Genomic DNA, 24,235 nt, shown 5'->3' with positions numbered 1-24,235 from the left:
TCCTTTGCCTACGAAAGAATGGTGATGAGGCTTGAATGCACTTGCACATGGAGCCAAGGATAAAGAGGAAAGAGAATTAAGGTTACAAAATAGAAGGCAAATCTTTAAACCAAGAAAATGTAGAAATGATTCAGCAAGTGAAAATCCAACGGGGCTGCAGAGTTTAGTAGAAAGTGCTAAGTCTGATGATTTCCTCATCGTTCTTATCAGGAAACAGTGGTACAGATTTAACCATGAATAAATCAATAGGAAAAAAAATTCTTTTTAGATAGCTTACTTTAATTGAGATGAAGTTCTTTTTGAAAAGATAAAGTAGCAAATGTAAGTTTTTAAAGGGTATTTCAGTCGCATCGAGTGGCAGATTTCTGCCATCTTTCTCAAACTACAAATTCTTTGAGAGACCTCATCACTTTATCATTTTTCTTGTAAATTTCTGCCTTTTAGTATTAAATACATGATCCTTGTGAAAATTATGATTGTATTAGAATTATATATTAAATAATACTGATAATGACTTCTACTAAACTGATTACAGAATTATTTTTCTCATGAAAGTGGTTTTCTTACTAGAGAGAAATTTCTAATTTTTAAAAATTTTATATGAATTTCAATAATGTTTTTGAACCACATGTGATCATTTTAGCAGGATATAAAATATTTTAAGCAGGGGTGCCTGGGTGGCTCAGAGGGTTAAGCCTCTGCCTTCGGCTCGGGTCATGATCTCAGGGTCCTGGGATCAAGCCCCACATCTGGCTCTCTGCTCAGCCTGCTTTCTCTCTGCCTGCTTCCCCCTCTTTCTCTGCCTGCCTCTCTGCCTGCTTGTGATCTCTGTCTGTCAAATAAATAAATAAACAAATCTTAAAAAAAATATTTTAAGCATATGGTTCTTATTAAGAGACAATATTTTATTTTTACACTAATATTTTTTAAATAATGTAAATTAACTAGCACTTTTTTATTGTTTTGTATTTTCACTGGTGCTTCAACTTTAAAAAATTGCTTCCTACAAGTGGTAATGAGGGGTAAATTTTCAGACAGTAAGCAAGGACTGAACTATAGGACTGTTATTAAAATTAATGAGTGTCATTGTTAGAACACAGTCAATCTATACCATTAATGTTCTCTAATTGTTAATCATCATTAAGGAGTTAGAACATCATTATCATTATTTTTTTCCTAAGTTTTATTTGAACATTATCAGCGTTAAAGAAAATCAAGGAAAGGTTAAGGTCTTATATTTCTGAGCTGGGGATCCAGGATTAATTAAATATTTCCATAATAATAGTGTATCTTCAGAATCTTGTGACCCTGGGAGTTGAAGGATAAATGGAGAGATTGAGAGCTATGGAGCTAGTAGAGAAAGCTACTTCCCTTCCTAACCTCTGCTTCTGGAGGTTCAATGATTTGTCTGCAAGTTAGTGTCCCACAGGACAAGAATTACCTGTTATTTCAATATATAGTTATTGGCCAATCTCAAAAGAAGTTTAACGTATTTTAATTCTAAGAATTGAAAATTTCCTCAAATAAATCCAGAACTCCTTGTGGGCACAAATTCTCAACTAAGTTGATTGTATCATTATAGGGCTAGCATTTTTTAATAAGCCGTGGCTAGGCACATTTGTTTATCTTCATCCTTCATTTCCTGATGTTCTCATTAGCCCCTTATGAAAGAAAAATAAAGTCCCACAAGTTTAACTAACATGCCCGACTCCCTGAACGTGATTTCAAATGGGTACAGCTCTCTTCTTTTTCAAGATGCTAATCCTATTTTTATATAATGAATTATATAGTTGAAGTCCTTTTTCTATCTCACTGGTAATAAAAAGTATTTTTACCTTCCACATTTCATCTACAATGCCACGGAGTGGCTTTTAACTCTAATTTGGAATGGAGTATTATATTCTGAGAGGCAGGAAAATATCACTTTAAATCATAAAGAATTAGATTAGATATTTCATTTCATCCTAAGTAAAGATGAATATTTTACTAAGATTAGAGAAGGAGAAAATGCATGACACACAGACAAGTTGTGTCCTTCTCTCTGCCTTTCTATCATTCACCATTCTTACCAGAAATCATTTCTTTGACATGTTAAGAGCAGTTGTGATTGAATTTAGGAGAAATATGGGTGATTGTTATCATTACTAAATGAAAAAGACTTTTTCTCCTGCGATTCAATAGAAAAATGTGTAAAGAAAAGCAAACAAAATGCTTGTCACATTTTGCGCAATCTACATAAGACAGATGACGGGACATTTCTCGAACTGATGGCTGAGTAAATCACCTCATTTTCATTGTTTCCACAGTGTTGACCAACGTGCTGCCAGCCGGGCTTCCCACTTGTGATTTAAACACATGAGTCAGAATGACTTTGGAGGGTTGTGATACTCACGGATTTATGGGGCACTTGTATGTGGGATTCTCATCACTGTACAGCAACCCTGTCGTTTCTGTGACAGAGCCTGTTTGACTGGTTTTGGATTTATGATAGAAATAATTCAGAACAGAGTAATAATTTTCCCTTGGCAATTACACTACCATTTGGTACTTTGTCCCTAAGGGGAAAAATGAATGCGCTGGGATCTATCCATGAGTTTAGTAGCTCCGTGTAAGGAACAAATCAAGGTCAGAATACAAATGCAGAATATACGGTTGCCAAATTCTCATTCTGGTTCTTCAGCCTGAAGGCTCTCCACATTTCTGTGGACCTTTACAGTTTACAAAATACGCTTCCATTTCTTGTCTTTTAGCTTTCACAGCAACTCTAGGAGGTAAATAGCGTTTCTCTCGTTTTCTAAGGAAGGAAACGGAGGCCAGAAATGTTGCCTTCCTTGAATTTGTTATTCAGCAAATATTTTTAATTTTTTTTTTTTTTTGTTAGGCTCCGTTCCCAATGGGGGGCCTAAACACTCGATCCTGAGACTGAGTCGCCTGCCCTACAGACTGAGCCACCAGACACCCCTTCAGCAAATATTTTTAAACACAGACAATAAGAAGGCTTTTTGATGCACACTGGGAAAACACAGATAAGACTTAGTCCCTTCTTTGTTTTTTTAAAAAAACCTCTTTAGGGGCACCTGGGTGGCTCAGTGGATTAAGCCGCTGCCTTCAGCTCAGGTCATGATTTCAGTGTCCTGGGATCGAGCCCCGCGTTGGGCTCTTTGCTCAGAGGGGAGCCTGCTTCTCTCTCTTTCTGTCTGACTCTCTGCCTACTTGTGATCTCTCTCTCTGTCAAATAAATAAATAAAATCTTTAAAAAAAAACCAAAAACACCTCTTTATTATGAATAATTTCAAATATACACAAAAGCCAGTAGAAAGGTGTATCCTTTGCTCTGCATCAGCCATGATTAACTCATGGTCAGTCTCACTTCACATCTCCATCCAACCTTTCATACCATTTTGTTATTTATTTAAAAATTTTACTTATTTATTTGACACAGAAAGAGATCACAAGTAGGCAGGCAGAGAAGCGGGGGGGGAAGCATGCTCTCTGCTGAGCAGAGGGTCCCATGCAGGGCTCAACCCCAGGACCCTGAGATCATGACCTGAGCCAAAGGCAGAGGCTTAATCCACTGAGCCACCCAGGTGACCCCCTTTCATACCATTTTGAAATGAATTCCAGACATTTCATCATTTCATAAAATAATTTTCACTATATGGCTCTTAAAAATGAACATTACTAAAGATGGTGACCTAAAATGAACATTTCCTGAATAATATAAAAATCCAGGCAGTATTTAAATTTCAGTGATCTTATAAGTGGCATGTATCTTTTTTCTTTTTATACACTTTGTTTGAATTATGAGCCAAATGATATTACTGTTCTGTGACTAGTTGATGTTATCTTTTCACACTCTTTTAAACTATTGATTTTCCCCTTCGTCTTAAAAAAAAATTTCCAAGTTATTTGGTGAGGAACGAGGTGGTTTGTCCTATGTGATTCCCATTGTCTAGATTTTGCTGACTGCCTCCTCACTGTGTACCTTTCTATGGTCCTCTGTCCTCTCTCTGGCCTGTAAATTGGTCATCAAACCCAAGGCCTTGATCCATTACAGGTTCAGCTTTTTGGTAGTCTGCGTCACAGTTGACTCTCAATGAACACATAAAATAAACAGTTGTCTTTTTATGACATTTGCAGCGATTACTGTTCAATGCCTAAATCTGTTGATTTACTGGAGGTGGCAAAATGAGGATGCCCTGGTTCTTCTTCCATTCATAAACAAAATAGTTCTCTCAAGAGAAACTTGCTCTCACGTACTGTTCGGTGACCCCGTGATATAGTTCTTCAGGAAAGGCAGGATAAATGCTGAACTGATTCCCTGTCGTTTTCAGTTTCAAAAATAGTGAGTCAATCCTCTAGCATGCTCCATAGTGACCAATTATTTTGCTTTGTTTTGTTTTTAGTCAAGTACCATTTTATCCTATGCGTTTGAGTATATTTGATAAGTTTAATTCCATGGCAGTTTTCATTCTTACTGATACTCAAGATGTCCTAACTTGGCCAGGAGCTTCTTCAAGCTGATAGCAGAGCCCAGATCTAATGGGTTGCTGTCATTGTACTTCTTAGATCTCCTTTATGACTTTTTTTTTTAAAGATTTTATTTATTTATTTGACAGACAGAGATCACAAACAGGCAGAGAAGCAGGCAGAGAGAGAGGAGGAAGCAGGCTCCATATTGAGCAGAGAGCCCGACACGGGGCTCGATCCCAGGACCCTGAGATCATGACCTGAGCTGAAGGCAGAGGCTTTAACCCACTGAGCCACCCAGGTGCCCCCTTTATGACTTTTGGTGGCTCTTCTAGAACCTTTCCACCTGGGTCATTACTGACTTCTGCATGGCTAGATTATACTCTCAAAAGTGTTTTTCTTTTATTTTTTTGAATGCATCCATTTGGGACTGAATCTTCCTTCTTAATTATTACCTTTGTGTTATTCTAAAATTCAGACCTTAGCTGTGCATTTAGAAAATTATGTACAGAATTATTATGGCCGCATATATGTAACGACCCTTCTGTGAATAGACTGGCAGAGGGACTGGCTTGGTTTTGAGAGTTCTCACTGAGGTTTTTAATTGAAGCACATTATCCAGACCTAGGAGTCTGCCCTACAGTTATATCCAGAAAGTGATTTCCCCCACACTCCGTATGCCAGTGTTCAAATCTTCATTCTTTCCTGCCCAGCCTGTGTCTAGGAGCCTCACACCATGTTGCTTAGCTTCAATTTCTCTTTCTTGCAAGACTTTGAGATGGAAACTACCTTCTCTATTTTGAAATATTTCCTTTTATTTGAATTAAAGATCCTTAGTGCAGATGATTACCCCTCCCTTTCTTCTGTAGACCACATCCTAGCACTCTGTTGTTTTCCTGCGTCAGCAAGATCTCTGAAAGCAGCATGTTGTTGAAGAGAATGCTCGTTATGGCAGATAAAGTGCCTCTAAATGGCGTCAGGCCTTCCAGGCCAGAGTCTAGGCTGACAGTGTTCTTGTCTTATGGAGATTAGAACCCGGGGAATTAGAGGCAGTAGTGACTAAAGTGGTTTTGCCAGAAGTGGCCCCAAATGAGCAAAGTCTAAAAGCTAGATCAACAATAAGTCCACTAAAGCCTCCATTTCAAAGTTGCAGCCACAGACCATACTACTCTCTCCTTCCCCATAGGTTCTACTATGTTTCCTTATAAGGCCTCCAAAGATTACTCCCACAGGATGTCCCTTAAATTCCTCTTCTCATTTTCTCCTTTTACTAGAAGATGGGAGAGGGAATTCAAGGTGACTTGCTGGGCCTTTTTGGTATAGTGATAAAAATATTTGTGCAGGAAGACTGGGTTCAAATACCAGTACCACCCTTATTTGCAATATGATCCTGGAGAGGTAAGGAAGCATTTTGGATTTCAATTTTGATCTGCAAAATGGGGTTAGTGATATTGCTAAGCTCAGAAGATTGTCATGAGGATTTCATAACATGATGTATTATGTTATATAACATATATAACATTATATGATACAATGTATAATATTATATATGATATATAATATGTAATATATAATATATGCACTTGGCACAGGGTCTGGAGTAACAGGGGTTGCTAAATCAGTGTTGGTCACCACAGGGACTGTCTACGTCTTTTTCTTTTACCTAGACCAATTGCTGATTGATGAAGCCTGAGAACGTGAACTTAGATTTGCCAAGAATCACAACATGCACAAAGATGTTCATAGCTCTGTTATGTGCACCTCAGGTACTAAACAGCAGTGAACTCCATCTATCTTTCCAACAGAATGTTGCTAAAGTAATTATGAGGAATCTCCAATAATATGGAAAACTATTATAAAAATTATGTAAACTTTAATGTATAGTATAGTAAAATCTATACAAAAAGCAAAAATTTGATATAATATCAGATATGAGGATATATAACCAGTTATTATTTTTTAAAGATTTTATTTATTTGACAGAGAGAGATCACAAGTAGACAGAGAGGCGAGCAGAGAGAGAGAGGGGGAAGCAGGCTCCCTGTCAAGCAGAGAGCCCGATGCGGGACTCTATCCCAGGACCCTGGGATCATGATCTAACCGAAGGCAGAGGCTTAACCCACTGAGCCACCCAGATGCCCCTAACCAGTTATTTTTTTAAAGTTTTTTTTTAAGGTTTTTATTTATTTAAGTAGTCTTTGCACCCAATGTGGGGCTCAAACTCAAAACCCCAAGGTCAAAAGTCACATGCTCTTCCAACTAAGACAGCCAGACGCTCTCTAGTTCTTTTTAAGTGGTTTGGTTTCAGTGATATTTTTCTTTTTTCTGGTTTCCTATTATTCACACATATCTCTAAAAAGCAACCAAATAGGAAGTATGAAACACAGTCGATTAGGTTAATGATTTGATATCCTAATGTCAGTAAAATCCTACTGGATTTTTAAATTCTTTTTACTCCTGTGTGACTATGGAGAACATCGGAAAACGTCACTACCTAGTAAGCAAAATTCCATACCAAATTTAAGCATTGTATTTTCTTTTTTTTTTTAACTTTAAAAAAATTTTTTATTAACATATAATATATTATTAGTCCCAGGGGTAAGTATTGTGTTTTCAGTGGAAATCATAAGCTATGTGGATTATTTTCCTCGTTGTCTTTCAGGCTGCTTTCACTATTTAAATTCTGGAATAATTGTGCTAATTAACCCAGAGTGGAAAGTGCAGCTTCCTATATGTAAAATATATACTCTTATCTTTTAAAATGTGTTCATTGCCTAAACAATGTCACAGTCCCATATCATCATTGCTGTTTTTTTGTTTTCTGTTTTTGTTTTTAGCAATTGAGTAACAATAAATAATACATAGATAAACTTTGGGAATATTTCCTTTTCCTGATACCTGCATAAGCTACTGTTTCTAAAACAAATCTCATGTGAAGCCTACCTCAAAAAATCATTGTCTGATTTCATGTCAGTAACTTCCCTCACTAGGTATGTTTTTCTCATAAGCATAGCCTGTATAGTGGGAGAGGGAGACGGTCAGCTAGGAGATCATGCTTCACTCTGTTCTTGTCTGGGTGGACCACATGGCATATTTGGGTTTCCTCTCTACTGCAGTAGAGTCACCCTTTCAGAGCATAAAATCAGATCAAACACTTGCCGTAGAATTCCATCACCCATAGAAAAACAAGCCAAAGCCCTTCTTATTTAAGTGCCTTCCAGCACCACCAATATCGGCAACCTCCTTGTACCTAGCCTACTCTTCTGCGGCTCACTCCATGCCAGCCACAAAAACCTCCTTGTGATTCTGCCAATGTCCCCAATTTATTCCTGGTCTAGGACTTTGGACCTTGCTGTTTCCCGGGGAGGGGGGGGGTGCTGAATTCCTCCCCCCGCCGGATCTGCTCTCTCATGTCACGCAGGCAGGTGTCCTCACTGAGGCCTGGCCTAAGCCTCCTCTTTAAATCACTCCCTATAACCCTCTGATCCTTACCATTGCTCACTTGCCCTGTTAGCATCTGGGCTTTGATTATGTATTTCTTCATGAACTAGACTTAATGTGATGAGAGCTATGATAGTGATGTGTAAACAGATGTTAAAGGAAAGGAGACAGAAAGCGTTTAACTCTAGTTCAAAGTGGTATTTAGGGAGGCAGTCTCATGTGGTGGCATCAGTGAGAGCTTTCCTGTCAGTCTTGGTTTTCAATTCCAGCTCTCTCACTTATTAGCCAAGTCAGCTTGGGAAGTTGCTTATCTTCTTTAAATTGTAGCTTCTTCATCTAAAAAAAAAAAAAAAAAAGAAGTAGTTTGGGGGGCTGCAGAATAGCACTGATTCTAAAGCTTTTAAGGATAGTAAATTAAAACAAACTTAGACCATCATTCCATAACACCATACCATATGGTAAATCCTTAATATACAAGAGCTTAAAATAAATTGATCATTTTCCTTTAAAAAATAATTCATTTCAGCCATAAAGCTAAGGGTGTTTTCCTTTTCAGGTGAATAGCTAACATCTATTAACTCTTCCAATTAATAACCAAACATTGATTCTGCTTTTTAACATTACTGAGTACCCAGAGGATCCCTCTATTTAGATGATGGCTGATTTCTTGAGAAATTATACTTGGAAATAAAGAAGCAAGTGTGTTTGCAGATAGGAAAGGCTGATTGTAGTGGTGGTAGGGGGGACCATACAAGTTGCAAAAAATTATTTCTGGATGTTTTATTTTTAATCTTCAAATTTTTACTGAAGAAGGGACCCTAGAGATCATGTAGTTCATCCTTGTCCATTTACTGATTAAGAGAAAGAGATTTCCAAACCCACGATCAGTTTGCTTAAAGACATGGTATAAAATAATGCTGTTGCTTCCAGGAAAGTAGGAAAGTAATTTACTAGTCGGGGACAAAAACAAACAGACAAACAAAGAAACAACAGAGGTGTTGATACAGTGCTTCCGCTTTCTCTCTGGCTATAAAGATATTTCATTTGGATATAGATTAGCTGATTCAAAGCTCCTTAGCTAGATAGCAATGGCCTTCTTATCTTCTATCATGTATACCATTAATAAACAAGATGACTAAAAATAGTATAAATATCACTCTAATAGACTTTCCTCATCCTGTTGGTATCTTTTAGCCCTAAAAAATGCTTAATTTAAAAAATAACATATGTGTATGTTAAAATTTATTATACTTATAAAGTGCTCCTGTTTTTAAGAACAATGACATTGGGACGCCTGGGTGGCTCAGTCGGTTAAGCGACTGCCTTCAGCTCGGGTCATGATCCCAGAGTCCTGGGATCAAGTCCCGAGTCGGGCTCTCCGCTCAGTGGGAAGCTTGCTTCTCCCTCTCCCTCTGTTGCTCTGCCTGCTTGTGTCTCTCACTCTCTCTGTCAAAAAAAAAAAAAAAAAAAAGAACAATGACATTATTGCCATAATGTAATTTAGTGTAAAATAAAACATTTATTGAGTACCTATTTTGTACTAGAGTCTGCATTAGATTATGGGGATACAAAGATAGGCAAAGCATGCTTCATTTCTTTAAGGAGGTAAGTCCAGTGAGTGAGAAAGACCATCTTATGATAAAATTATGATTAATATCATGATAACTATTATAAAGATTACTGTTATCAAGGTATTCTGTGAGCCCAGAAAAGAAGTGCCTAAGTCAGTGTGGAAGAAGGCTTTCTGGAGGAGAAGGAACAGGAGAAGGGGGTGATATGAGAATTCTTTGTTGTGCAACTTTTTGTGGTTCTGATTTCATGGGGCTACAGATAAGTAATTTCCTTTCTGTCTCTGCCGACAACATTTCTCCAATGTCCGAATCATAGCTTTTGTTTCATCTATGACCTAACCAAATAGACTGTTGGTTGACAAAGATACCTCCCCTGTGTTTTTCCTCTTTGAATCTATGGTACTTTGAGGACTACTGGAGTTTCCAGTCTCGGCCATGGGATCTTCCCACAACGAAGACATAAAAGCCCTTTCCAATGATTAATGAAAGATAATAGATAGAATAGTAAACTTTTTAATTAAGCATGTCAGCAAATGCTTTACAAATCTGTGCCCTCAAAGAGAGATATAATGTCTCTTAGACATATTGTGAAAGATGTAGTATGTAATTTATTGGTTTTAAATGAAGATTCCACTAGTGAAACCTGGAAGCAGGATGTTTTGAAGAGTCTGATTGTGCTTTTTATTTTTTTCCAAGTATCAAGCACCCAGAAGCCAAATGCTTTGCAAGGAAATTCACATAAAATAAGTTATTTGTGTGCAAGCCACCCATCTCAGTAGATTTAAGAATTAACATTCACAGAATTCAGAGCAGTTTTTAAAAAGTAGTTTTGGATCTTAGGTGAAAACAAAGCCAGCTAAGATCAGTGCATTTCAATATCAGCTAATATTGTCTCGTTTTAATCTTCTTCTTATTAAAAAAAATACTCTCTTGTATGCCTAAAGATATATTTCATTGCAAGCTCCAGTAAATCAAAGAAGGAGAAGAGGGTATGTGTGTGTTTAAGGAGGGGAAGTGGGAAGAGGAACTGTATATATAGGTGTATAAGGGCAATCTTCATCTATTTTTTTTTAACTTTCCTCATTTCCCCATCATATTTCCTTTGATTCCTAAATTATTTCTTTTTTAAAAAAGATTTATTTATTTATTTAAGAGAGAATCAGTGTACACCTGGGGGAAGTGGCAGAGAGAGAGGGAGAGAGAGAGTCTCCAGCAGACTCCCCACTGAGTGAGAAAACCGACACGGGGCTCCATCCCACAACCCATGAGATCATGACCTGAACTGAAATCATGAGTTAGACACTTAACTGACTGTGCTTGCCAGGCACCCCCCTAAATTATTTCTTATGCCAACCTATACCCCAATACAGAAGATAGATATCATCTACAACCTCTACCTAAAATATTAATAAAACACAGTTGTACATGAAATATTCTTTAAATTTGCTTTTTTTTCCCCTATTTTGTTAGCAGCATTTCTCTGTGATGATGCAAATCTAGGGCAACTGCCTTTTGGCATCGGGACCCTAAATGTGCTCCCTACTGGGCTGATTACTTGAAGCTAATGTAGTGTTCCATTCATTGGATTCCACACACTTCCCCCATATTGATTGCATTATCAGTAGTAGTAATCACAGATATCATTACCAGCCAATTACACAAACACATATCTAAACTAGGTAACTTATTCAGCAACATTATCTCTTACGAGTCCTAATTTTGTAATGAAGCTGATCATCTTGTCCAATTGAGTGTAGCTACATATTTTGATCTAGTAGGCTAAATGTGAGTGTATTGAATTATGTAGTAGGTAATTACTTACGTATGTTTGTAACAACGCAAATGAGAGCAATTTGAATGTAATCTGTTTCTTATTCTCTTTGAGGGCTGCATTAGAGAAGGTTAACTGCTTTAAAAAAAATAGACCCAAGCATGTATTTGGATCAAACACAATAGAAGTGTTTTTTTCCTGCTCACATAACAGAACTGGTGTGAGAACTAGTACATAGGCATGCGGTCTTCCAGACACCCAGGTGGGCTTCTGACATATTCAGTACAAGAGTTCCAAAGTCACCCTGAACGATTCACTTCAGGGAAAATGAGTATTGAGGAGCTAATGGGAGAGGTCTAACCTTGGCAGTGATGAGCGTTCACAAGACCACACCTAAATACCAAAAAAATGGGCATTATAATCTATCCCAGGAAGTAGAGGAAAGCATGGACTTCTGGTGAACAGTTAGCAATTTTTTCCATAAGGACTCAAAACAGAACTTGCTTTCTTTCCCTATTTAATGAATACTTTCTTTGGTTTGTCATTATTTGGAACTTCTGTCATTATTTGAAAGTAGGACTCTGGAGATGGGCGTCCAGATTTGCCACTATGAGCTAGGTGATACGGCAGGGTACTCAATCTTGAGACATATTTCTCTTTATCTAAAGAATGAGCAAAATATTCTCTATGCTATTTACCTTATAAATTGCTTTGCTTTTTTTAGGAGATACTCTGTCAGTTATCTCCTAAAAAACCTAGATCCAAGCCCTGCCTCTCAGATTTACACATATTGAACAACTGAAGAATGGGGAATGAAAGAAGTTACAAAGTTTTTTTTTCAAATATTTGAACAAATAAAGTATGACCGTATTATTATAATACTTGTTGCAGTTTAAATTGTACACAAGAAGGTTAGGATAAAAGGTTTGGCGGCTAAAAAAGAGGTCTTCTTTTTCAACCTTCTTATTTTGTAAATAAGGAATGTGAAGCTTGGCAAGATGAATTTGTTTAATTCTATGGGAAACAATAGTAGTTCCCAGCTCTTTCTCAAACCCAAGTCTCTTCCATAACATTATTTGTCATCTTCTTTAGTCATATCTCCTACAAAGCACAAATCATTGAATTATGCCATGAGTGAACTAAAATCATTAGAGTGACACACATCTGTGTTTTAAAAACCTTTAAAGAAAACTGAAGCACAGTCTTCAGAATTGTTTTTCTTTTCTTTTTTTTTTTTTTAATATTTTATTTATTTATTTGAGAGAGAATGAGTGAGAGAGAGCATGAGAGAGGAGAAGGTCGGGGGGAGAAGCAGACTCCCCAAGGAGTCCCCCGATGCGGGACTCGATCCTGGAAGTCCGGGATCATGACCTGAGCCGGAGGCAGTCACTCAACCAACTGAGCCACCCAGGTACCCCCAGAATTGGTTTTTCTTACAGACATCTGAACATGGCCACAAGTTTACCATAGAGTAACTTTTGCTTGTCAGACTGTGTAAGAATTAGATAATCTGGCAAACTTATTTTAGGTGAAGATGAGACAGACTTTGCTCCCTGCTTGTCCACCTCTACCAAGGAAAAAATGAAAGGTCCATCTAATTTTGTGATGTTACAAAAGAACATCAGTGCGAGAAGTAGATAAAGGAGATAAGCAGGCTTTGGTTACTTTCATATTTAGCTGGTCCTCATGTTAGAAGTCTGCATTCAGTTGATCATTCTTGTAAAATAAAAAAAAAAAAAAATCCAGCAAAACACATAGTGTCACAATGTGTATGCATCGGGGACATCAAGGCTAAGACAGACTACCTTTTAATGTACTGTGGATTGTCATTTATAATGCTTTGATTTGCAAGGATTTTATATGTAGTTTCCTGGAGAGTAGAGATATACACTTCTTTTTGGATCCTTTTCGGACATACCCTCTTTAAATATGCACAATGTGTGTCCAGATCATTTTTTAAAAAGCTACAGTTTCATATTCTCCAAGGAATCTGACATTGGTCCCCAAGGTGACACAGCATCTATTTTGAAAGAAAAATAATAAACGGGAAGAGCCAGTTCTTTCAACTTGTTTGGAATTTGGACTCTATTAAAATCTAACTGAGATTTTCATAGGTGTTTTGGAAACCATTTCTTTTGAGCTGTTCAAATTGTAATATGACACAGATACAGTCAAAACTGTAAGTTGCCTCTTTAGTTTGATTGTTCTTTTGAACACAATCTGTAGTAAATATTACACAGAACTACAGGAAGAGCAAAGAGTATGCATTGAGAAACTGAAATTGCATTTCAGTAATCAATTATTTTCAATTACATGTGACCTCGGAAGAGTTTCTGTGAAGGAAAATACCTAGAGTCGATTTTATTCAAATTCCGGAATTCTTTCCTTTTAAAAAAATATGCATTCTGATATTTTTGTGTATGTAAATTTTTAACTCTCTAACTCTGTATGTATTAAGGCACATGGCATCCTAAGTAGGACTATATTTAAAAAGTGAGTAATTTTATTTTTATAGCACTGAGTATGACTTCTTTATACTGTGATGAATCTTGCTTTCTGCCTTTTATTTGCATAAGTAAAATCTTCACTTTTGCATCATCATGTATATTTTCTGCATATAATTAACATGAACTTTTTTTGACTGTGCAGAGCCGGCTACTTGCCTCAGCATATCCCCCTGGAGATTATCAGATACCTATCTGAGGAGAAGGATTTTCTTCCTTGGCATGCTGCCAGCCGAGCTCTTTATCCCCTTGATAAATTACTGGACCGCATGGAGAAATACAATGTCTTCAATGTAAAAAGACCTATTTTCTTCTTTCTTATTTTCAGATGATGAACTGTTTTCTCATTATCCACTTTATGCAACTGATCCCGAGTTATTTGTGTTTCTTCTTCTAATTTGTATTATCATTTTTGTCCTGATTTTCTGTGCAACACTGATGACAATTACTTGAAGAAGAAATGGAATCTGAGCTACTTTTTATTCTGGCCTAAAAGTGTCAATTAAGCTTAAATGACTCAGAATTTGAGAACAAATATACATGGCAAATCCTTAAAGTTCAAACTTACTTTCCAAGAGTTAAAGGGCTCTGTGTTCACAAAGGACTTAACCTGGGTAGAGGGATCCCAAAGATCTTAACAGAATATAGACAGTTTCAGTAAAGATTCTTAGTCATTATTTTTATCCAAAAGGGCATAGTGAATTCAATTCACTTCCTTAATTAACAAGGATAAGATCAACATTGAAGCGAGAGCCCATTCATAATTGGGTCCAAGGGGATACAGGAGAGCAAACAATAGATAATCCAAATAGACACAAAGACATGACAAACATTCCAAAATGTTACCTGACCAGATTTCCTAAGCTGAAGTCTGGTAAACCAACACTGCATGGCGGACACCACCTAATCTAATTTAATAACCATTTTGAATAAGATTAAGATTAAGTATGGCTAATGAGCTTCTGATTCCTAAATTTCTTATCACCAGTGAGGCTTTGTATATGAGACTATGTCTCTTTGCCTTCTATCTACCTTCGAGTCCTATTTGGTTCCCCTCAGTTATTTTAGGAGTCTGCCCAGTGTTTTATAAAATCCTCCTACGTCTTATGACCCATGGGCTCTGCTAATTAACCTCCATATTTGGAATTATTCGAGACTAGAATACCATGACATGAAGTATGTTTCTGGCCCCCTCCACATTGTCTGATGACCATCAGAGTTGCTTCTTGTTTCCCTATTCCCAGTCTGCATGCAAATACCTCTGTTTTCATATATTTTTTAAAAACTGGAATGATCCTGGCTTGACTGTTCGTTGTCATTAGTTTGGTCTAATCCCTGACAACAGACATGCAAAAAAAAATGGGTCGTTATAGTTCTGGTGTAACTTTTATCGGCTAGAGAAAGACTTACCACACTTCTCTTTTCTCCTTAACAGAGACACTGCCATGTTAAGCTTCTGTAAAAGTAAAATACATTTTTGTATATATTTGTACTTTGGAATAGTATTTCATGTCAGACACCTCAATTTCAGTAAAAGTTAAGAATTGCTTTTACTGTAATTTTGATGCTTTCATTTCTTTGACAAAATTCAAGGACCACATTAAAGTGAGGAGAGCATATTTTATATCGCTGCTAATATTTAAATATATCATTAGCTCAATGGATTTCGACTTTGAAATGCCATATTTTTTACTGAAGAGTGTTCTGTGTATCTCAGATTCAACAGTGCTAGGCTATCGGCTGGGCTTACATCACAGCTTTTCTTTAAATGTGCTCTGTTGACATGAACTGCATAAATGTTAGGTGCTTATTTTCCACAAGCTATGTCTACATACATTTGTATATTTGTATGCATGGTTGTCATTGTCACTGTTCCTCAGTGTCCTTGTTTCGCTGCCAAAATTTTCATCTAAAATATTGATTAGTGCAAATTACTTAATCATTCAATAGGAAGTAAAGAGTAGACTTCTACCATTGCAACTGTATTTTATCCTTATTTTCTATATTTGAAACACTGAGCTGGATAAAATTAGAGCCTTTACCATGGCCATCTTTTTACTGATTCTTTAAAGTAGGTGCATTTAGAAAATATTTTAATCGTATTATGGAACTGTAATTATCATCATGGAGAGGTTTGAAACTGACATCCTCTTTATTTCCCCTAACCCCCATTTAGGAATATATTTTAAAGCAAGTTGCAACCACGTACATCAAGCTTGGATGGCCAAAAAACAATTTTAATGGATCTCTTGTTCAAGCCTCCTACCAACATGAGTACTGTTTTATTTTCTTATTTGCCTCTTTCCCCCAGAGCTGTACAATAACATATAACTAGTACCACTGCGACTTCAGCAGCATGAGATGATCTTTCTTTCATTCTGCATCTTTCATTTCCCTTTGCTGGGAGGCCTGCTGATGGATAGCACAGTTTCCCCTACCTGGTCCTGAGAACAAAAGCATATCCTTGCCATGCTTCAGTGTAAGATCTGCCGTTACTGGTAAAAGGGAGATTTGAACCCAGCCCCACCTCCCCCGCCCCTGCCCGACTGTATTACTGTTCCAGAGAAGACTTGTGACTTTTATTATCCTGAACTTCTTTTCTTCTGCCTGACCATCTCCTCCTCGGCAAAATAGGATTTCTGTATCTGGAAATTATTTTGGGGCTGATTATTTACGTATCTACTGCTTATGCAATGAGGAACCCTTCCTCTCCAGATAGTAACACCGCTTTTTCATTGTTTTTCCTTTTGATGGTACCTAGAGAGCTCCGGAGAGAAGTTATAATGCTGGCGTGCAGTTTTGGCAACAAACACTGTCACCAACAGGCATCGACACTTATTTCAGATTGGATTTCCAGCAACAGGAACAGGTAAGTGGAACCAAATCCTGTATTTCTGATATGATTTAATACTGCTTTCAGGTTCTCAGCTGATGCATTGCATTTATCAACGAGAGGAAGACAAGACAAGGAAAAAACACTGTGAAACTGTGTTTCAGGTTCATTGCTTACAAGGCGATCCCACAAAAGCCACAATAGGCTTTCCCCCGGAGTGTTTTGTAGAGTTTTAAATTAACTTTCTTAATCTAGGCTCTTATTCTTCAAACATACGGTGCCAGCTTATTTTGAATTTGGGTAGTTTGCTATTCTGTTAGAATAAAATAATTTTATGTAGGCCAGATTCTAAGGTTCTTTATAAAGGTTGTGGTATTTATTTATAAAACAACTGCAAGCATATGATATAATAAAACAGAGTAACATATGTTAATATTAAAAACCAAAAACCAAAAAGGTTATAGAAAAAAAATCTACTCTTTCAGTGACCCTTGACAGAGACCTTAAACTTGTATCTTATCTTGGAATTTCACAATACAGGATTTTAATACATAATGTCATGTTCAAATTGTTTAATAGAATTACCTTTGATAAAAATATTATACTAAATGTCACTTGTTAATGTTAATGATGTTTTAATATTGAATATTAGGCATAAAAAATTGAAGATCATGATCTTTTCACTACAGTTTTTTAAACCTTCGTAGGTATTTTTATATTTCCAAAGACCTTTATGTTCCATTTCTTATTACACTTTGGGCAACTTACAATCACTCCTCCCAGTCTTTGGCCCCTGTGTTAAGGCAAGCCTGATGGGAAAGTTGAGGAGCTGGGGGACATTATATTCAGATGGTGCTAGTTCGCTTGCCTGCATGCCGCTGTGGGCTTGTCCCCAGCTGAGTGGCTGGGATGACTCATGGGAAACAGAGAAAGGGACTTGTTCTAGGCAAATACAGAGAACCACATAGAGTGTAATTTGTTCCTCCTTAAGGAACAAATTGATTGTTGTCTGGTCAAAAGTTACTTAGGTTTAAATGTAGTAGTTAACTGACTCCAGAGCAAAGCACATCTATCCTGCTTCACAAATCTGTGAGAGATCTTTCACTGCATTGCTAAGTAATTTGTCACCTTTTTAACCATTGTCTGGTTTTCTCTTTAAATTAACCGTTTCTGGGTTTACCCAGAAGCTAAAGAAGGAAAATATTTTATCACTATCCTCTCTCAGTTGATCCATTATGTACTCAAAGACAGCAGTTAAATTTGTCACGGATCTTTTCTAGAACTAAAAGTGCTCTCATTTATTAACTTTTACCAATGATTATCCATTGTACTAAGTCTTCTGAAACCTATTACATCAAACTTGAAAATGATATAATAAAAGCTTTGTTTTCCTTTTTTCTACCAACTTTTTCAGTTCTACCACATGTATTTAAGGGAGGAACACATAAAAATTTACCCAAAACCAATACACCCAAAATTGTATTAGGATACCTGATCATAAATGCATATGAGAAAAAAAGGTAAAATCCATTATTTAAAGATCGTGGTCTCTGCCATTTTGTTTTTTATTTGATTAGTCTTTTGTGTGTTTGATTCCTCTTGCTGCAGACACATGCCTTTTCTCAGACCTGACAGTTGCTTTTTAGCCCATAAAAGTACAGTTATTGGGAAAATGCTATTTTTTTAAATAATTCATTTATTTAACCAAATTTTACTAAGCAATTCTCAATACCAGCTGGTGGGCAGGAAGCAAAGAGAAGAGGGAGAGCTCAAAATTAGAGAATGCATCTCTATGAACAAAGAGTCATTCTTTGAAGCAAGAGCTCAGCACATGACAGTGTGAAGTAAGAAGGGAGGACTCTGCTTTGGGGGAATCACCTTCATCCTCAAGAGGATGAGCAGGATCCTGCTGGGACTAGGAGGGCAGGCGAGACCTGGGCAGGTGCATGAATACTTAAGTCAGGGGTGGGGAGTGCAGGGGGCGTGGATGGGGTTTCCAGGCAGAGGGAAGGTACACAGATTGATGTTTAGTTGAACGAGTGTAGTAAATTTCGGTCTGTGAATTTGAACAACCCGTCACTTCCAAAATTCCCTTATACATGAAAGTTTATGCATGAGGTATCAGTTCATTTCGGTTTTGATAACTCTGCCACTTATTTATGGCAAAGTAACTAAACTTGGGTCCAATACTTGAAGGTTCTTTCATTCTTTCCTTCATCATTTGTATGTTCTCCTCCTTTGCTTTCTTCTGTAACTGGCTAAGTAAACACGCTAAGTGGAACTAACGCTGTGTTTCTAAGATTTGCCTAACCAGCCATAGGACGTGTCCCTGCATATACAAGGGACCTCCCGCAGTGAGGGTACAGGGTACTCTCTGAGCTATCTGTGTGTGAGGACCAGAGATTTAACCTGTATTTTTTTTTTCAGTGACAGCTTAATAATAAAACAATTGTGTGATCCTGTAGTTGTTTCTGAGATTAACTTTCTTAAATCAAGTCAGTAAAGGGGAGGGGAAGGTTTCTTTTTAAATGTGCCTGAAGCAACACACCAGTCAGTTGCATTTGTTTGCTTGTTTTTTGTCTCAAAGGACCCTTAAAAATCATCTCTAAGAAAAGCCTCCCAAGGTAATGCAATAGGGTACTTACAAAATGGTTTGGGAGATGCTGCGTATGTATGCTAATAAATTTAAAAGACAGTGAGTCATGGAAGTTCGCAGGGATTGCAAATCTGGGGTGCTGTGCTTTTTTTTTTTTTTTTAAGGATTTATTTATTTATTTAATTGACAGAGAGAGGAGAGAGAGAGAGAGAACGAACACAAGCAGGGGGAGTGGGAGAGGGAGAAGCAGGCTTCCTGCTGAGCAGGGAGCCTGATGGGGCTCTATCCCAGGACGCTTGATGACTGAGCCACCCAGGAGCCTCTCTGCTATTTTACAGCCGGATCTTGATATGCTGGGGAGATAGCTCCCAGGGCGAGGTGGGATTCAGGAGGATCGAATGGATATGAAAGTTGGTCTAGGGAAAGGTAAGGGAACCAAAAAGTGCCTTGCAAAGCTAGAGACAGTAGCAGCAGAGAGAGAGAAGAACTCGAGAATTCCAGTGAATGATAAATTGAATGATTCCACATGTTAATATATTCAAATGCTGCAGTGTGTTGAATTGTAATGGTGATGTCATGCATCAAAAGGGATGAGCTACATTCAGGTCTTGTTAGGCTGTGATTTGGGGACTGAGTTCAGCAGAACACCACATCTCAGAAAAGAGACAAATTGCCAAGCATTCAGCAGAGAACAATACAAATGATAAAAAAGATCTTGAAAACACGAGCTGCAAGAGGAGGTTATGGGACCTGAAAATTTCATTCTAAAAAAAAATAACATAGAGAAGATGATAGCCTTTTGTAAGTATAAAAAATGTAATAAAAGGGACAGAAATTGGTTTCTTTCACAGATTAGCACAAATAAACAAGAAATAATAGGCATAAGCTTCACTGAGTAAAATATAAGGATTATATTATTACTGTAGGTAAATTATTATTTGAAGATTTCGTTAAAACACTATTGAGATTGTACAATTAACTATACAGAGATCACAATATGGTATAATGGGTTTTTTTTTAATAAGCAATTTATTCCGAAATTAAATGTGTGTCAATAGTAACACAGCCTCTTAATTTTGTGATAATGTATTATTTTTCAAATAATGTTAAAAGATACAATTTAAAGCTTTAAGCCCATATGGAACAAAGATTTAAAGTATTTAGTTTTTAAAAAGTATTCAGTAGATACTGATATCCATTCCCTAGTAGATTAATTGATAACTGGTATCATCACTCTACTTAAAAAATATCCTGAACAGTGGGATACCTTCTACATTATGAGAGATCAAAAATGCATATTGAATTGAAATGAATTGGAAATCATTTTGAAAATGGAAAAATTAAGGTCCTTCCATACTAAAAATTATAAGTAGAGGACCATCTCTGGAACTTGGTGATATACATAATACATAAACGTCACTACTCATGCTATTCATTATAATGTTACTGGTATTATTGTCTTTAATGATGATCATAATGAAAAATATATTTATTTATTGAGTGGTTGGCATGTTACAGGCATTAGACCAACTGCTTTTTGTGCACGATCTCATTGTTTTTATTTCATTTTTATAGACGACAAATCCAAAACTCTCAAAGGTTATATACAACTTGGCAAGGTTATGTGACAGCAGGCAGTGGATCTGGGCTTCCTTTCCCAGGCTGCCTGCTCTTCTAACCTGACCGCATGTGATGCTGTGGAGGAATATCAAATTACCATATATTGGTAATATATATTTGTTCAGAAACGATTTAAAAAAGAAGAAAGGAAAAAAAAGACACCCACCAGAACTTAAATACTCTCTGCACTGAGTATAAGCCGTAGTTGAATGCAGGTTGTGCTCACGAGATAAGCCCGTGGTTCTTGCATCTGGTCACATGTAAGAATCACTGTGAGGGCCTGTGAAACAGGTTGCTGTACCCCACCCCCAGAGTTCTGTTTCAGTAGGTAGAATGGGGCCCAAGAATTTGTATTCAAGACAAGTTCCTGTGTGAGGCTGATGTTGCTGGTCTGGGGACCACTTTTTGGGAACCACTGGTGTAGGGAAAAGCTACTGTCATCAAAGACACCAGTGATCAAAATGCAGCTGGGCCACTCACTGACCTGAGGAAAACCACGTGGTTTCATCATCTGAAAAATGGCGGTCATAAGACTAACCAAACAAGTCATAAGCATTAGACAAAAATGCCTATTTATTATTTGGCTTTTATAGGAAATCTTAAACTTGAATCATCTTTGGACGTGGCCTTCTACTTGTTTTGACCATACAGGTGGGTGCTGTGAGTTTGGAATGGGGGAGTAGGAATAAGTAGAGAATAGAGCAGTACGGAACATGTAGAGAATGCCTTCATTATCAGATCTCTGTAAGTTTAGGGGTTATAAGCACATGACCTGTAACATAGACTATACACAAACTATTACCATAGAGATTGTCAAACAGGAGCATGGGATGTTTGCCCTTTTCCTCCTGCTTTAAGAAATACTGCCTGGCTTGGCCTCCAGGCTGATGTTTCATTTTCCTCCCTCCTCTTCACCTGCTGGTCATGTCCCTCCGTCAGCCATAGCTCATTGTATCTCACAGGTAAAGAGCTCCAGTTCAGCTCCCTCCCTTTGTGTCTCTCTCTGCCCATCAATGTTCACTTTCCTTCTCTAAAAACACAAAGGAGGACCGACAAAAGGCTCTTTTTGCTATAGTCTGTATATCTGGTTCAGAAACCTCATGTATTCTTCCCCTAGAAACATGGATCCTAAGTTATTATCCATGTTCCCAAGTTATTATGGTCCTATGCCCCTTGTTCTGTACACTGCTTTTTGTATCCTTCTTACTATGAGCTGTCCTACTATAAATTTTCACAGGCTGAAGTTATACCAGCCAGACCAGCCGTTTTCATGCTCAGCTTCCTGCATATGCTTTTCTCAGACAAGTGAAGCCAGTAGGAAGTCTTTAGGGAGTAAGGGGAAGGACAGGACTGCCCACAACTCCCTGGGTTGGGGTGAGGAATCAGGTTTGCTCCTAATTGTAATTGTGGTGTTATTAGACATCCAGGTTGTCATTAGACAGCTTTGGCTTTAGATGAGTCTGTGTTTACTCCACGTCCCCCCAAACCCTGCCCCACCATTTCTAAAGCAAGGGCATTACCCCCAAATCTCCAGGGCTTACATTAGAGGTAACAGTCCAAAATTTCAAAATTTCATACTCCCTGTCCATGAACATAAATCATATCAATATTATGCTACAGTTGCTTGGTTATTATATAGTGTAGAGGGTGTGTTTTCATTTATTCACCTATTCAGTAAGTGTGTATAGAGCAGCTAAGACATGTCAGCACTGTGCTGGACACTTGGAAGGCAAAGTTCTTTCATTCAACTAGTGCCTGCCCCTGCTACTTACTTGGCATTGAGAATATGTGGTTTATGTCCTGACATACCTTAAAGATTTATGGTGGAAGCAGGAAGAGAGTGTAGGAGGGAAACAGAAATTGTTCAGATAAACACACACCGAAAAATGAAACTCAGAGAAGTGCAACCAAGAAGTCTGGGGTGTTCTGAGAGAATGTCATGGGAACTGGACTAGATCAGAGAGACGAGGGGAAAACTTCCAGCCCTGAGAGCTAGTGATGAAAATGAAGAGGACATACTTGAGCATGACTAAGAAGGAAGAGAGAGAGGAGTTAGTGATCGCTTGCATATAAATGGTAAAAAAGGAAGGGATTAATGACAGTCCATTAGAATAATCCAGTAGAGCTCAAACATTTATACATACGAATGGCCAAAGATAACATTTTCTAGTCTCTATCCAAAACTCTTCATCATACATGTAAATAATTGCAAGGTTTTACCTTTCAGCATATTATAAATAGACATTTTTTTTAAACAAAATTCTTTCAAACCCCTAAATGTATCCAGTGGAATTGAAACACCCTAGCTACTTATACCCACCATTGGCCATTTAAAAATATGAATTATGTTCTTCCTTAACTCTCCAATTTTATATTATTCTTTTCTCCTCCCCCAAACTATATTCTAATATATTTTTGCTAGAGAATCCTTTTTGGATCACCCTATCATACTTTTCTGCAATAGGAAATATATACATACAGACACATACACACGTCATTTCTTCATGTCATAATATCTTATGTTAAGTTTTTTCAAAATTAAGTTTTCATTACAACAGTTACTTGTATATAGTTGATTAACATAATACATAAATTACACAAATACAACTCTTAACATAAATACAAACTCTGGTAAGTAATTTCCAAACATAAAAGTTGTTAAATATAAACGTTTAAAATTGAGATTAGCTTTTTTTCCCCAACCAGTTTATATATTCACAGAAAATATTACTTACAGCTAGAATGAGAAGAGCTTCACCACCAATTCCATTTGATTTTTATGTTAAAGAACTGAGAAACTTTATACATAAAAATAAGTAGACAGGAATGGACAGTATTTTGTTATAGTTCTTTTGTCTTTCCAAGTGTTGTGCCAAAAATTACATAGTAATCTATCACCACAATTTTTAAATTATCACCTGACAACTTGATTAGGGCTTTCTTCAATTCTGATGGAAGCAAAGAATTTAAAAAAATTGAAAACTCATTTTCTAGACATCAACACCAATATTTAGAATTTTTATTTGATATTGCAGTACAGTGTACTCTCAGAAGATACGAGATGAGTGAATGAGAAATACACCTTTCTCCTGGAAAGTGAGGGAAAATGAGAGACGGGTTTTTATGAAGAGCTATCCATAGGAAAGCTTAGATTGTGGAATTTGGTTGTTGTCAAAGTACCCTTTAGATATTCTTTAAGAAGTCTGTCCTTAGGTAGCATAGACATTTTCACAATATTTATTCTTCCAATCCAGGAGCATGGAACATTTTTCCATTTCTTTGTGTCTTCCTCAATTTCTTTCATGAGTACTTTATAGTTTTCTGAGTATAGATTCTGTGTCTCTTTGGTTAGGTTTATTCCTAGGTATCTTATGGTTTTGGGTGCAATTGTAAATGGGATTGACTCCTTAATTTCTCTTTCTTCTGTCT

The 24,235-nt window shown here is 37.1% G+C and overlaps 1 protein-coding gene across 1 annotated transcript in view; it reads left to right on the top strand.

The window, feature by feature from the left end:
* The window catches only part of TRHDE (thyrotropin releasing hormone degrading enzyme), a 389,311-nt gene that overhangs the window by 337,883 nt on the left and 27,193 nt on the right, over positions 1–24,235 (top strand). The window contains exons 13-15 of the mRNA XM_032347011.1: positions 13,903–14,050; positions 15,934–16,031; positions 16,519–16,626. Coding sequence (XP_032202902.1) covers positions 13,903–14,050; positions 15,934–16,031; positions 16,519–16,626 — 354 coding nt within the window. The remainder of the gene's footprint in view (positions 1–13,902; positions 14,051–15,933; positions 16,032–16,518; positions 16,627–24,235) is intronic.

Source organism: Mustela erminea, chromosome 6, assembly GCF_009829155.1.
Source record: "Mustela erminea isolate mMusErm1 chromosome 6, mMusErm1.Pri, whole genome shotgun sequence".
NCBI lineage: Eukaryota > Metazoa > Chordata > Mammalia > Carnivora > Mustelidae > Mustela > Mustela erminea.
Note: the sequence above shows the minus strand (reverse complement) of the source record. Positions and strands in the feature narration are given on the sequence as shown.